This window comes from Triticum urartu, chromosome 1A (genome assembly GCF_056163025.1).
Source record: "Triticum urartu cultivar PI428250 chromosome 1A, HENAU_Tu73, whole genome shotgun sequence".
NCBI lineage: Eukaryota > Viridiplantae > Streptophyta > Magnoliopsida > Poales > Poaceae > Triticum > Triticum urartu.
In genome coordinates this window covers 580,633,438-580,649,528 of record NC_141873.1, presented here as the reverse complement: position 1 = coordinate 580,649,528, position 16,091 = coordinate 580,633,438, and the positions used below count along the sequence as shown (strand labels likewise).

General features: G+C 45.4%; 1 protein-coding gene across 1 annotated transcript; it reads left to right on the top strand.

The window, feature by feature from the left end:
- Nucleotides 1-1,744: 1,744 nt before the first annotated feature.
- Nucleotides 1,745-3,195, top strand: LOC147993024 (protein FAR1-RELATED SEQUENCE 5-like). The gene is made up of 3 exons (XM_087539199.1): nt 1,745-1,998; nt 2,103-2,485; nt 3,035-3,195. Exons 1-3 carry the CDS (start codon nt 1,745-1,747, stop codon nt 3,193-3,195), a joined length of 798 nt encoding a protein of 265 aa, XP_087395325.1.
- The last annotated feature ends 12,896 nt before the right edge of the window (nt 3,196-16,091 follow it).

Sequence of the window (16,091 nt, the reverse complement as noted above, 5' to 3'; positions counted from 1 at the left end):
ACAAAAGCTATTTTAAAATCTGCCTCCTTACAACCATGTGAAGTTCTGGTAGTGTATGAGCCTCAGTCCAGGCTACAAAACAGCATTGTAAAATTTGCCTGCCTGCTTACAGGCATGTGAAGTTCAGGTAGTATGTGAGCCTCAGTCCAGGCTACAACCACTATAAAATTTTTCTGCATTCACATTCACATGTGGAAAAGCCATGTGAAGTTCAACTAGTAAGTGTGCTAGAGTTCAGGTTGGTATGTGTCTGGTTCTGTGCAAAAAAAAAAGGAAAATAGAACATGCATGTGATATGACATGAAGGTCAGGTTGGTATGCACTAGCAGTCTAACCATTCAAAAACTCATGAAGGTTCAGGTTTTTAACTGTAGACAGTATTTCCCCTTTGCAAAACAAGAAGTTCGGGTTGTGGAGAGTGCTAAGTTCAGGTACATATAAGTAATCAAATATTGTAGAATTAAAAAACATGGTGTGAAGTTCATTCTGTGAAGGGTGCTCAGTTCAGGTACAAAGGCATCGGCAGATGCTCAGCTCAGTGCATAGTGTGATGGCTCTCACCACTTTTATATGAGAAGTTCAGGCTGTGAATAATGCTAAGTTCAGTTACAAAGGTATATGCAGATATAACTTGTGTGCTAATAGACATATTTTTCTTTTATGTCAGCAAGACGAGAGACGCATGAAGAAGCTTAGAAGTTCCCAGCAGCAAGTACACAATCCAAAGCCTGTACGCGTTGCACCACCCCCTCAATGGGTCACACCTCAAATGCACCAACAGCATTACCAACCTACTCTAGACCAAAAATGGATGACACCCGAAACACACGGATACTTCCAAGATGCTGGGTCACAGCCCTATCCGCACATGTTTGCGCCTCCACCTAATTGGGTGACGCCGGAAATCCCCCGCGGATTCTTTGTATCCACCAGCAGACTGCCAAGCTCGCCGATGGAGGAGGGGGTTAGCTCAAGTCCTGCGTGTAACTCTGGAGGTTATCCTGGTGTGCCTCATCAATGCCAAAGCGAAGCAACTAAACCAGATCCCAGGACAAATCCAACAGCAACACACACACGGAGGAGAGTGATCTGCACACTACCACCGTTTGATCCTGCTGCTGATGCTGCTACAAGTCAGAATTCTACGGGGCATAAGGTAGATGGATTGCTTCACAAAACAAAAGAGCAAACCAAGACCAGGATTGCAATACCTCCACAACCACCTCAAGCAAAAAGGACGCAAACAAGAGAGAGGCCATCTTCAGCCCTCCTTCCTCCTCGTGATCCACTGCTGCATCCTGCTATGATTACTCCGCCATGCCCCATCCCAGAGGGAGAGCAGCCGACACCGCCGGAGTTGCGATCATACACGCACGTAAGTGAAACAAAATATATTTATATACGCATCTTGTATTATCTACACATTTTCTGCTCCCTCCAAGATAACAAGTTCATAAACTGCATTTTAAGGTGTTGTTTGGATTATTTTTTTCTTTTTCTGCAGACGCCAGATCTACCGAATTATCTAATACCAAGACTAAAAATGTGATTCAAAGATGTAGAGAAAGCAAGGGAATTTTATAACAGATACGCCAGACACGCTGGTTTTGGAATCAGAAAGACGGGTGGAAATGACAACCACAAGTATTTTGTTTGCGCCTTCCAAGGGATACACACATCTTCTGTTTCAGAGGCCAACAGGAAGCGAAACAAAACATCGCAGAGGACGGGATGCAATGCAAGAATGAGGGTGAAGGTGCAGGAGGATGGCACATGTGTGGTAGTGGACATTGAGTACAATCATAATCACGAGCTCATGCAAACTGATGACATGCTGGTATTTTTGCACTCACACAAGAATTATGACCCCACTATTTTGGAGTACGTAAAGCTCTTGCAGTACCATGATGTCAAGCACACAACAATCATGTCCGTGCTATCTGAAAATGAAGATGAAAGCTACTTCCTAAGCATGACCAGACGAGACCTGCTAAACCAGTAAGTATTCAAACACCCACATACTGCAATGTAAAATAGCATCCTAGCTCACAACCCTTTGCTAGCAAAAAATAAACAAGTGCATGTTTGCATGTGATTTGCAGGAAAGCCATGAATGCAAGGAAAGATGATTTGGATGATGTATTGAAACTTGTTTCATTCTTCAAAGACATGAAGGCAATAAATGATGAGTTTTTCTATGACATCCAAGTGGACAAGGACAAGTCAATTAAAAACATTTTCTGGTCCAATGCAAGCTGCCAAGGAGCCTATCAAGACTTCGGCGATTGTGTAACATTCGACACGACTTACAAGACCAACAGATTTCATATGCCCCTGGGAGTGTTTGTTGGAACAAACCATTACTTGCAGTCAACGATATTTGTTGTTGCCCTGATAAGAGACGAAGATGCAAAGTCATTCAAGTGGCTGTTCGATACATTTCTACGGTGCATGAACAACAAGCACCCAACTTGCATTCTAACAGGTAAGTTCAAAAAAAAACTCCTCAAGTTTCATCATCTTTTCAGTCTATGGGTGTGTGTTGGTTGGGTACATTGGTTTTGTCTGAAAATAATGTAAAGAATGCAGTTCAACCACTGTAAGCACAGAAGTCCAACTAGCAGTACAAGAAAGCAAAATTATCTGTCACATGTTCAGAAAAAAATTAGTTATGAATGTGAAGTTCAAATACATGAATCATAGAAATTCAAGAACAAATCTGTAAGATAAATATATGTAGCATGTTTAGAAAAATATAGTTATTTACGTGAAGTTCAAGCATTGCTACCACAGAAGTTCAACAACAATGCTTTAAGAAAAATTTTAATTGCGACACTACTAGTTTGTCCTACTACTAACTGTGAAGTTCAAGCACTGATACCAAAGAAGTTCAGCAACGCTACTATAAAGAAAAAATACATGTGACATTCTTGGATACCATACTGCCAAGATATGTAGTTCAAGTACTTGTACAACATAAGTTCACCATCAGTACAAAAAAAAGAATCAAGTTTCATTTTTTTAATTCATGCAGACCAATGCCCATCGATGGCGAAAGCTATACCACAATCATTTCCAAACACCATCCACAAGCTATGCCGTTGGCACATCATGAAGAAGTACAGGGAATACCTCGCGTTGCTACACAAAAAGTATAAAACATTCAAAGAGGAGTTCACAACTATATTAAACTAGCCGCTGATGCCAACGGAGTTTGAAGATGCCTGGGCTAAACTCGTGCACAACTACAACCTGGAGAACGACCAGATGATGATGCAGCTCTGGAGTGATAGGAAGATGTGGATTTCAGCATATTACAAGAACATTTTCTGTGCTAGAATGACTTCCACACAACGAAGCGAGAGCATGAACCATGTGCTAAAGAAAGGGTTTGTCAAGGGGACCAAGAACCTACACAAGTTTGCTAGGCGGGTCAATGCTTGCATACAAACTCAGATGCAGAAGGAGAACGAGCAAACAATGACCAGCATGGTACGATGACAAGTACAAAACACCCCATCATATTCTGTTTTACCTTCAACATGTGCACTTTGAATTTTAAAAAATGAAACCCATGACTCTGCTTCGACTAATATCTCACTTTTTGACATGTGCAGACCAATCATGTGACAAAAACAACTTACGGCTACGAGGAAGACATGTCTATCAAGTACACGAGAGCCGTGTACACTGAGATGAGGAATAGGATGAGAAAGGCCACGCTATTTCGCGCAAAGCGTATAGCAGAGCCCACTAAGTACCTTGTGTAGTACCACAATAAGCCTGGCCATGATGATGAAGAAAGATTTTCCTGGTCAAAGCATGAATTCCAGGTTATAGCTGACCCAGAGAAGGAAATATACGAGTGTGAATGCAAGCTCTAGACACACACAGGTGAGCGAAAAAACATGATCATTAAATAGCTAGACTAGTAGTATCATATCAAAATTTATGAAACTCATTGCTGGCTCACAAACTATGTATTCTTCATTCATCACAAAAATGCAGGCATGTTCTGCCTTCACATCATGAACATACTGGACTACATCAAGCCTGAAAAATTTCCAAACAAGTATATCCTCAAACGGTACACAAAGACTGCAAGATCACAACCAACCTTTGATACAAGGGACTACAACACAACCGCATCGGATGGCAGCTCAAGGCTATCGAAGCAAGACATCTTACTGCAGCTAAATTTGATGGTTAACAAGAAAGCGATGAGATGTGACCAGCAATATGACAGGGCCTACTATGTTCTCAAGAGGCTTGTGGAAGAGCTTGATGCAATACATTCAGCAAATCAAGCGAATGCTGACGAAAGGATGGCTGAAGAGGACGCTAAAATTGAAGATGACCTTCATTATTATGTAGCTGAAATGCTCAACGCCGCCGCTGAAGCCAACCAATGCAAGCAGGGTGATGGCCAATCAATGGAGCAGCGACAACAAGAGATGATGAAATTTCCATTGTATTCTGAAACAAAGGTTAGGAAGAAAATTACTGCAGCAAAGAAAAGTGACAAGAGAGCTCAAATGAAGGCACCACCTGCAGGAAGAGTCGTCGTGCATGATGAGAACGGAGTGCCACTTGGACACAGGAAATGCAGTGTGTGCAACCAGGTTGCAGGACACAACAAGCTGACCTGTCCAACACTATTGGAAAGAAACAATGCTGATGAGATCAAGCAAACCAAATCTCAAAAACAGCAGCCCAAAGTTATGCAACAAAGAAGGGACCACACCCAAAGAAAGCAAGCAACAGACTTTGTAGCATATGCAAGGAGTATGAACCACATAATGCAAGAACATGCCCGAAGCGCGCAGATGCTGAAAAGACAAGCAAAATGCCAGAGAAGAAATAGAAAGCAAGACCTAGAGCCAACAACAAGAAAGTGGTGGAAGATGAAGAGGAAGATGAAGATGAAGACACCATCGAAGAAGAGGAAGACGAAGAGGAAGAGGAAGTGGAATGCGACGATGAAGAGGAAGACGACGATGAAGAGGAAGAGGACGATGAAGAGGAAGAGGTACATGTCAAGAAAAAACCTCTACCACCAAAGCCTAGGAGGAGCGCAAGGCTCATGAACAATTAGAATAGGTCAATTAACACAATGCAAACTTGTGTCATGTCAATGTGCAGAACATTATCTCATCCCCTGGTAACATACACTGTGAAGTTCAAGTAATATTACCGCGGAAGTCCTGGTATGTTATGGCAGGAAGTGATGTGCTGATGTTGTATTGCATGAAAGAGCAAGCAGTAATAAATTGAAAAACATACACTGTGAAGTTCAAGTAATATTACTGCAGAAGTCCTGGTATGTTATGGCAGGAAGTGATGTGCTGGTGTTGTATTGCATGAAAGAGCAAGCAGTAATAAATTGAAAAGCATACACTGTGAAGTTCAAGTAATATTACTGCAGAAGTCCTGGTATGTTATGGCAGGAAGTGATGTGCTGGTGTTGTATTGCATGAAAGAGCAAGCAGCAAATAATCATACAGTTTTGAAGTTCATGTCAGCTTACAGAAGAAGTTCTGGTATGTAAAATCGATGTAGGAAAAGAATATGCTTAAAAAATAAAGTTTCGCCGCATAAACTAAGGTTAGCAAGCCTAAGACAACGCGTTCAAATGTGAAGTTCTGCTTGGATACGTGCAGAAGTTCATGTACAATGCAACAAAGATAAAGAAACGTATGATTATTACATATCAGGACTTGAAAAAACACAAAAAGACAAATATAGATTCTACGCAAAAGCATACATATTGGTTGGGTTGAACATTACCAATACATTACACAACACAAAATATCCTCTCCATCTAAACCAGGAGCCCAGCCACATCTCAAAGCAGAAGTTCAAGTCTACGATCATATGTTGGGAGCCCAAAAATAAACAACACAAAAAATCAAGCGGTTCAACCAAAACCGAGGCAGAAGTTCAGGTACATCTGTTGGGGCAAAAACATTCAACACATGGATACTGAAAAACGACACAGTACATTGAAATTCACAAAGCCAAATTATTCTTCACACCAAATGCATTTGTCCACAATATCATAAGTAATAGTGCTGCACCTATAGATACACAAATCACTAAAAACATTCTTACAACCAAATCTTTACGGAATTGTTCCAATCATTATCAAACCTAAAAATCTGTACGAAATCAAATCTACAATGAAACTAGTGCTTCGAATTCACGGGCCAAAGGACTGGATCTCTTTAGGGAGCTCTAAACGCACGACTTCATTCTTCTCGCTAAAAATCAGAGTGTGCATGAACTCATCCTTCCAGTCATCTGCAGCAGCCTGCAAACAAAGAAAGGTGAAAACGATGGTTTAGTAACGGATATCTAAAACCACAGTAGGAGCGTCTCAGCAAAAACACACAAGAATAATCAAAGGATGATGAGACAAGAACAAAGACAGAACATACTTCCACATCACCAAAATCTTCAACAATCTCATCGCCATCATACGAAGAGCTGAACTTCACGGCAAAGAAACCACAATCATTACTCTTCTGCTTCGGAACGTCGATGAAAGTCGGCCTCTTTGCAATAGTCACCCAGTTAGGCTGCTTGCTCGCCTTGTATGCAGCCTTGCCGTACACCTCCTCGAGCAACCCAACAAATCTCTTGCATAAGTTAGATGAAGTCAAAAACATGTTAACCAAAATAGTTAAGTTCAGGTACATAAAAAAGCGACACTTGCATAAGATCCACCTAAACAAAATAGCAGAAGTTCAACTTCTAAATGACAGTCAGTTCAAGCAGCAGTATTACCAAAACAGAGACAGCAACATATTTTGTCAACACAAGGCATAATAAACTTCGTGTCAAACAAGAGAATGTGAAAGGAGGTTCAGGCTAAGAAACACTCACGATATTTTGGCAGTCCCCGTGGAAACTCGTTCGCGACGTTTCCATATTAGCGTAAGAAAGTGAATCAAGGATGTCAATGCTCCCATGATATCTATTCACCACGTACACACTGTAGTGCACCATTGTGCCAATTGGCTTGAATAGAATCAAGAAAACCTGCCAAGAATGAAAGGACCAGTGAACACAAACTATAAAAGCATATGTACTAAAGAACTGGCATGAACAAAAACTTCTTGACAAACTCAGCAAAAGGATGCACATGAAATTAAAAAAAGCAAGAGTTATGAAAACCTAACCAGCTTTGCGTTAAGAAGGTCTTCTTCCTTGCGAACAAACATTGGGAGGAGACCAGCAGATTTTTTTTGCATCGAACTTTGGAACTGTTGCACCGAAGAAATCATACTCCAGGCAGTACTGTGCATTCACAAAAACACAATTAAAACACGTCCCAAATGCTACTACAACAAAACTAAGGCAAAAAGAAGGAGATAGGGGTGCAAAGAACTAAAACCTGTATGAAGTAGGGACTAAGTACAACCCTGTCAGCACTAGTGAATATCTCAGAGGTCTCCGGCTTATCCTTCCACAAATTTATGAGATAATCCATTATGTCTCCTTCCATCTGCTGCCCTTCATCGAAAAGCGTATAAAGGACACGTCCTATGAGGTCAATCACATTCGCAGGGATGGTAAATGTCGGTGTCAAAACTGGCGGATCTCGGGTAGGGGTTCCCGAACTGTGCATCTAGGCCGGATGGTAATAGGAGGCAAGGGACACGAAGTTTTACCTAGGTTCGGGCCCTCTCGATGGAGGTAAAACCCTACATCCTGCTTGATTAATATTGATGATATGGGTAGTACAAGAGTATAGATCTACCACGAGATCAGAGAGGCTAAACCCTAGAAGCTAGCCTATGGTATGATTATTGTTATGTATGTTGTCCTACGGACTAAAACCCTCCGGTTTATATAGACACCGGAGAGGGTTAGGGTTACACGAAGTCGGTTACAATGGTAGGAGATCTACATATCTGTATCGCCAAGCTTGCCTTCCACGCCAAGGAAAGTCCCTTCCGGACATGGGACGAAGTCTTCAATCTTGTATCTTCATAATCCAGGAGTCCGGCTGAAGGTATAGTCCGGCCATCCGGACACCCCCTAATCCCGGACTCCCTCAGTAGCCCCTGAACCAGGCTTCAATGACGACGAGTCCGGTGCGCAGATTGTCTTCGGCATTGCAAGGCGGGTTCCTCCTCCAAGTACTTCATTGAAGATTTGAACACAAAGAATAGTGTCCGGCTCTGCAAAAATAAGTTTCCACATATTGCCATAGAGAGAATAATATTTACACAAATCTAATCTGCTGACGTATCCCGTTTTATTTTCCCATCTCAGCGTGTCATGCGAGGCGGTTTCCTTGGCACGTCTTGTTAAAGCAGAGATAGTGTCCCCTTATTCCGGGATTCTCATCAATACGGGCGTGGGTAACCCAACCGCTTCTAAGACTCCTAGACTATAGGCAAGTCCAAACGGCCATGGAGAGGACGCTTGATATTCACCCTCTTTATAAAGGGGCAAGGCTTTTTATTTTTTCCCTCCCGTGCTCAATCGAATCCTTCCCCCACCTCGAGCTCAAACACCCAAAGTTCAGGTCACGTGCTCCGAACCTTCAATCATGTCCGGACCTAGCCTTCAAGGCTGATGGATGCCTTCCTGCGTCATGGAAGAAGACATCAAAAAGTTGAGGGAGGCCAGATATCTGACCACCGAGATTCCGCATCGGCTGCCTGCCCGAGGGCAGGTCGTCCCCTCCCCCGAACCCAACGAGGTCGTCGTGTTTGTCTCCCACTTCCTCCGAGGTCTAGGCCTTGCTCTGGATCCTTTCGTCAGGGGTTTGATGTTTTATTACAGGCTAGACTTCCATGATCTAGCTCCGAACTCCTTTCTTCATATCACGACATTTGTTGTCGTGTGCGAGGCCTTCCTCCGGGTTACCCCTCACTTTGGCCTATGGCTCAAGACCTTTGAAGTAAAGCCGAAGATGATCGAGGGGCAACATGCAGCGTGTGGAGGTGCCTCAATACGCAAGATGACGGGAGCTCCGTGGCCCAAAGGTTCCATCCCAGAGGTGTCTGAATTGTGGCAACAGGAGTGGTTCTACATCACAGCTCCTAGAAGTGCCAAGTGGGCGGCCGCCCCTGTTTTCTGCTCGGGCCCTCCACCACAACTGATGTCATGGATCAGCAGACGACTGAGCTGGGGTCCAGCCAAGGACGTGCCTATACTGCAAAGCCGCATTCGAGATCTCTTCAATGGAGATTTCAGTTTGGTTGCGGTAATACAAGTTATGCTGGTTCGTCAAGTCCAGCCTTGCAAACGCCGGCCCCTTCGCTTGTGGGAGTTCAATTCCGAGGGACCGCGTGTCATTCAAAATTTTCTCATCCTGACGCACGAGGAGATGTACAAGTCATTCTTCGGACCTCAAGTAGAGTGTCCAGAAATCACCGAGGACGTGGGCCTGAGTAGTAACCGCGCCGCCGAACAGGTAAGGAATCTTTCGGACGAACATATTATCTCTCCTTTGTTACGAAGTTATTTCTGAGAGTTTGCTTTTTGACCAGGACTGGCTAACAAAGGCGAAGTTGATTCTGTGTTCGGCCCCCCTCCCTGAGGGTTTGGAAAATCCGGTATTGGAAAAGATGCTCCAGATCACACCTTGCCCGGAGCCCTTGAAGGAAGATACTGTGGAGGGTAATACAGGCGGACGCGGGCCCCCAACGCTGCCCATTCTAACCGAGGGAGCGAGCGTCTTCATGAAGGAAGACGACCGGAAGAGGAAAAGGACCGCGCCTGGGGATTTGGAAGTCGAAGCTTCCAAACGGGAGAAGAAGTCTCCCACAAAGCGGATTGCATGAAGCTTTTATGAGTCTACTGACAGGGTTTGAGGTACGTAAAAGAATGTATGATAATCCTGCACATGCTAGGTGTGCCATGTGTAGATAGTAGCCCCTGAGACTCTGGTTGTCGTCGGTGACGACGACGAACAGAGGATCATATTCCCAGGTAATAACCATAATGCCTCTATGTGCAGGTGATGGAAGCTCAGGTGGCTAGCCGGACTAGCGAGTTTGCCCATTTAGAACGGCAGTTGGATGCGGCAGACGCCGACATCGAGCTTGTTAACAAAAGGCTTGACGAGGCACAGGGTAAGTGTCATTATCTGGTAAACGCCACATAGTAAGAGCAGCATGATGTCAGTATCTTTAATATGTTATGACTCCAGATGGAGCTACTACTGTTGAAGCCTTGCGGGCAGAACTTGCCCGAGCCAAGGAACAAGCGAGGGTTGGTAATGTGGCTGCTTTGAAGGCGGCCGAAGAGGTGAAAGCCGAGAAGGCCGCGCATGGCGAGAGCCGACATAAGATGGCCAAGATGGCCATAGAATTAAAAGCCGTCGCCGACCGTTGCCGGGTTCTTGAAAAGGAAAACCTAGTGAAGGCATTGGACCTTGAGAAGGCTGCTGTGACGAGAAAAGACCTCCGCTCTGCTATGAGGGCGAAAAAGGAGGAGCTGCGGGAAGCCAGGGATATTGTAGGAAATCCTTTATGTTGCGGAGGAAGTTCAGAGATCCACGGTATGCCTCTCTGGATCAGTTGTGGAGGTCGGAGGATGTGTATATGAATTTGTCAGCGAGCGCTGCTGATGCGGCCAAGTACTTCCAGGGTCAGACAGACCGTGAAGTGGACCAGCTGTTTTGGGCACAATTCCATTCTCCCGAGTGTCCGCTTTCGTTGACTGATCAATTAGCCAAATGGGCCGAACTGAATAGGTTGTCCGGACTCGCCATGAGGTCTGTTGTGGATCAACTATGGTCGGAAAGGCCAAAACCGAACAGCTATTTCGGCTTGGTGCAGCAGGTCCTTGGCGTGGTGCCGCGCATGAATGCGATGAAAAGATCGGCATGCAGAGAGGGCGCACGGATGGCTTTTGCCTATGTTAAAGCATACTGGGCGGAGATGGATGCTACCACCGTTGCAGCGCGGGATTCGGCCATAGGCCGAATGGCTGCTGAGCACTACTTTGAAGAAGTTCTTGAGGGTGCTCGTTTGATAGAGACCCAGTGCTCAAAAAATATTATGTTTGAATGATGTGTAATCTCATTGTAAGCGAAATGTTTTTATATATTTTTATAAGGCTATTTTTATACTTTTGCCTGAAAGTAGTATGATGCCTCCTGGGCGGCCGTTTTATGTATACATGTGTATAACCTGAAAGATTGCAGCCATCGGCTTCAACCCCCATGCATATAATGTGGAGGTTCTCGCAAAAAACACGCGTTCACACTTAACCCAACGTCTTGGTCCTGTTAAGGAGGTGATAGCGGAGCGAGCGAGGCAACCAGACTATAATGCTTTAGCACTTTCACTTAGACATAGGAGTTTGACAATGGGGCTACTAGATAGCCCCTGGTGGCTCCGCACTCTCCCGATCCCGGGGTGCGTACATGCCTGGCCGGAAAACGGCCCTTCGTTAAGGCGGAGGAATTCTAACATTCCAATAGGTCATCGAGTGGTTGACCTGTCTCACGCTATATCATGACAGTCAGTTTTTGGCTTTCTCTACTGAGGTGCTCATCCGGATGAACCAGGGCACAATCGCAGTAGTTCTCCTGGTGCTACCTTAGCCGGTAAAGCGGAACGTAAGGCACCAAAACACAGGAGCCGCGCAAACCCAACATTTGACCAAAGACAATGATTTAGAGCTGATGCATATAGGGCCAAACTTGCGACGCCGAACACTCCCTAAGGTATTCGGTCTTTGTGGTATAAACCGGGCCTAAATAATGGCCTTTGTAAGAAGCCCCTTGTGTCCAGGTACGTGCATTGTTCTGGCGTGGCCACATGCCAAGGCGTCAGCATCCTTCTCAATGGTTGATATGTATCAACAAGAGACAGTAAAAAAGGTTTACGCAGGGTCTTAATCTAAAAAGAATCCTTGGAGCGGGTCCCTGCTGCACGTCTGCGCTTGTGTCTCCGTTGTGCCATATCCTGGGAGGGTGTAGCACGATGATCGTCTGCAAAAGAAAGGAAGTTAAGTGAAAAAGTTGTCGTGCAAAAAGATAGTTTTTAAAGAAACCATGTATAATTCAAGATAATGAGAAATTGCCACTTGTGTGCGCGCGTTGAGCCCCTTGTATTGACAAATAGGGGTGTGACCACTTATAGCGGCGCCGGACTTGATTAGTTGTGTCTGAGGTCTTGACGACCTATTTGGATGCTTTCACCGGTCCGGGCGCCTTTAGTGTGCGGCTGCCACTCTCTTCGGCGCGCAGAGATCGCTTGATATTTCCGTTCACTGAAATGATGCCACGTGGACCGGGCATCTTGAGTGTGAGGGAGGCGTAGTGTGGTATTGCATTAAAGCGAGCGAAAGCTTCGCGTCCGAGCAGTGCTTGATAGCCACTTTGGAACGGAGCGATGTGGAAGGTTAATTGCTCGCGACGGAAGTTATCGGGGGAGCCGAATATAACTTGTAGTAGGAGGGAGCCCGTACAACGAGCCACTGGGCCTGGAGTTACTCCTTTAAAGGTAGTATTGCTATGGCGAATTTTTGTTGGGTCTAACCCCATCCCGCGGATTGTATCCTGATATATTAGGTTTAGACCGCTGCCACCGTCCATGAAGACACGTGTGAAGTGATGTCCACCAATTACGGGGTCTAATACCAGGGCAGCCCATCCTGCGCATCGGATACTTGTGACACCCCAAAAATTTGGCCTTGTTTTAATGGATTAAAATTTTTGCCAGGAATTAAAACTTTGAATTTCTGAGCTCCATTTTGATTTTTAAATCATTTCTTCCCTGTTATGATGAGTTTTTCCCAAAGAGATAACTTTTCAAATATGTTATTGGACTTGTTTAACCTCTCAAGAAAAACTTTTCTTTTATCAGTATAACTAATTAACTAATTAAATTGCTTGATCTTTATTTTCTTGAAAAATGGTTTTTCAAGGTTAAATGGCCATATTTGAACTACAACCATTTGATAAATTCACTTAAAATTCCAACCAAAATTTGGAGATGTCATGTGATGTTTTTAAATCACTTTTGTACAAAAACATCTTTATTTTATGAAATATTTTGAGCTCTACACTCAATTTTCCTTCTCTGGTCCATAGTGCAATTTGCACTACAACCCATTTAAATATTTCTTTCTAGCCTCCACCAAAATTATGGGATATTGGTAGTAGCATATGATTCAACTTTATGAAAAAACCCAGTAATGATATTTGCAAATTTTGAGTGAATCAACCTCATCTTCATTCTGGTCCAACATGATGGTTTGTACAGCAACTATATTTTTGCTTGCTCTTTAACCCTTGATTCTTTCTCCTACTTGTAGTCCTCCATGTTAAACCTCTAAATCGAGGAGCATGCACCCATTGGATTAATTTTCGTTCATGAAATAATGTCATTTATTTCCTGTCCAGAATTGAAGTTTTGCAAAACTTGCACTAACAAGTTTCTGCTTTTGGCAAACCAACCTTACCACCCTCTTATTCATCTAAAGAGACCACCATCTGGAAGTTTTGGCCACCCCAAGAGATGCCTAGGTGCCTGTGGCATTTTGTCGAACACCTGGAGAGCATGACCAGTTTTAACATGAGTTTTGGCAATTGCACTGTGGGCTTGCACCTCTGATCAAACAAGCATGTCCACTAGGCTCCCAGTTGCTCCTAACCTGGGTCTGTTAATTGCCAGCCTCGACCCGGACCTCTAGCGTGCTCTGGCATAGTGTCGAACACGTCCCGTGCACGCCCGGAGCGCGAGCAGAGCGCGCGTATTGCACGACCCGCGCCCGAGCCGACACGCTGGCCCCACGGCTTTGGCCCGCTCTGCAGCACCTCGCCACGCACTCCCCTTCTCACCGCAACACGCCAAGCAGCCCCCGCCGCGCCCGACAGGCCAAGAGCTAGCCGCCGCCGCCGCCCGACAGCTCCTGCGCTGGTCGGCGCCGCCGAACCTTCCCCCGCTCTCCACCTGGCCCCTGGAGCAGTGCCCACTCGTCCGTTAGTTCCTGCCGTCATCCCTAGCCACGCCACGTTGCCATGCAAGCTACAGAGAGGCGGTTCGCCGGCATCCTCATCCGCCGCCGCGGAACCGACCTCGACGAGCTATAAAGGGAGGCCCCCGAGCTTCCCTGAGCACGCAGGCAACCTCAGGCCACCCCATTGGCACCCCCCTAGCTCGCATTCGACCCGGGGAGGTCTCCTTCCTCGTCTCCGGCAACTGCTGCCGCCGCCACCGCCCCGGTCAATTCGGCACCACCAGGGCCTCCCACTCTCCGTTCTCTTCGCCAGGAACCTCCACATCCTCCCGTGAACACATTCCCCTACTCGATTTTGATCGGAATCCACCGTTGCCCCAAAACCACTCCGCTCCCGAAGCTCTCCGTCCGCCGCGAAGCTCGCCGCCGGCAGCTCCCTCCGTCCCCACCGGCCTGGCAAGCACCGGGAGGACCGCACTGGAGTGGCGGATCCATCCCCGCCCTCGGGGCCCTGCGAAGAGCTGCCAGTCGCCGGCGACGATCGCCTGAGCTCCGCCTCCGCTCGGGACAAGGGAAGGAGGGGGAGAAAGACTAGTCAAACCTGACTAGTGGGCCCCTTGGACCCACTATCAGCGACCCCACGCCGTCCACGCTGGAGTAAGTGGAGGCGTCATAACCGTAATACGTCTTCTCTGCGCGAAAGCGTATTCCCCTCCGAAACGTTTTCTTTGCTGTTTTAATTTAAATAGCAGATTTGACCAGAACTTTGACTGGCTATAACTTTTTAAATATAACTCCAAATGAATTGATTCTTTTTCCTACATCTCTCAAATAATGTCTAGTTTATTTTAAGATTTATTTGAAAATTTTCCAAACAACTTTTTTGTACTGTTTTTGAAATGTGTGTTAATTCAAATATATTTTAAAATAGGATTTTGGAGAGAGAGAAGAAACTTTCAAAAGTTTTGGAGAGCACCTCACCCCTCCACAACTTAAAGGCAAGCATTCTGAACCCTGGCATAATGTTTTTGGTGTGTTATTTGACACGTTTATAACACCACCTTATTACAGAGGGCTTGTTATTTCATGTGACATGATCATTTCCATGGAAGCATATTAGTGATTTCCTCGCTGTTGGAAATGAATATAATTGTGATGGTAATCATCCTCATGTGCCTTGCATGCGTGCCGGAAAGCAATCCGGGAAAGCCTCGGCCTTGGGTAGGCGTGAGCTTGTCGCCGGTCCCCGTCGGGACGGTTATGTCCGGTATGGCATGGTAAGGTACATTGAGTGGTGATTTCTTCGGTTGAAATATATTTGATATACATGTCATGCAGGGAACTTATAAACCTCCTGAGTCGACCGTAGACCGAGTCTTGTTTCCTGTAACCCCCATACTTGCTATGTACTACCACTTGTCCCTGCCGCAGGTAGGGTATGGTTCAGTAAGTCGTCAACCCCTTTCAAGCACACACCGTACAGAGAGGCCATTGTGGAAGATATCGGTTGTAGCCGGTAGGCATGCCACCGGGTCCGGGGGCATGGGTGTTTCCGGTTGGGACCGAGAGGGGAGGCCACCCCTTAGAGCGCGCGATATAAATTTGATCCCATGCTACGCGAGGTTGTAGCCTCCCCACTTAGAGTTTTGCTTAACAAGTGTCGTGGGTGATTCCAGACACCGATGAGTTAAGCTGGTGTGTGCAAGTTAGGCGTATTTTCAACTAAAAGACCATAGACGGAATTAGTCCCGATGGACTAAAGGAATCCGTTACTCGTGGGTAAAGAGTACACCCTCTGCAGAGATTAAACCTATTCGAATAGCCGTGTCCATGGTTAAGGATTACAGTCTGGAATGGGTCAAGTGTTGGTCTTAGTGTCGGTCTTCGGAGGTGAAATTGTTAAACCAAACTTGGATATCGACTGGTGACTTGTGAGAACCATGATTATTATTATTTTATGATGGACTAACCCGTTGCATTAATTGTATTATCGAGTATCCCTGGGATGGTTCTACCTCCTGGATATTCATTGTGATCATTTCTTTTAAAGCCCTTTATGTGGTGTCGCTCAGACGCTCGACTGTGGCATTTCTTTTAAAGCCCTTTATGTGGTGTCGCCCAGACGCCCGACTGTGGCATTTCTTTTAAAGCCCTTTATG

What these genes read in the sequence shown, in the direction of transcription:
- LOC147993024 (XM_087539199.1), top strand. Translation starts at nt 1,745, where the DNA reads ATGAGGGTGAAGGTGCAGGAGGATGGCACATGTGTGGTAGTGGACATT. An exon ending in AGACGAGACCTGCTAAACCA is followed by an intron (nt 1,999 to 2,102) that starts GTAAGTATTCAA and finishes TGTGATTTGCAG; the next exon opens with GAAAGCCATGAATGCAAGGA. An exon ending in CCCAACTTGCATTCTAACAG is followed by an intron (nt 2,486 to 3,034) that starts GTAAGTTCAAAA and finishes TAATTCATGCAG; the next exon opens with ACCAATGCCCATCGATGGCG.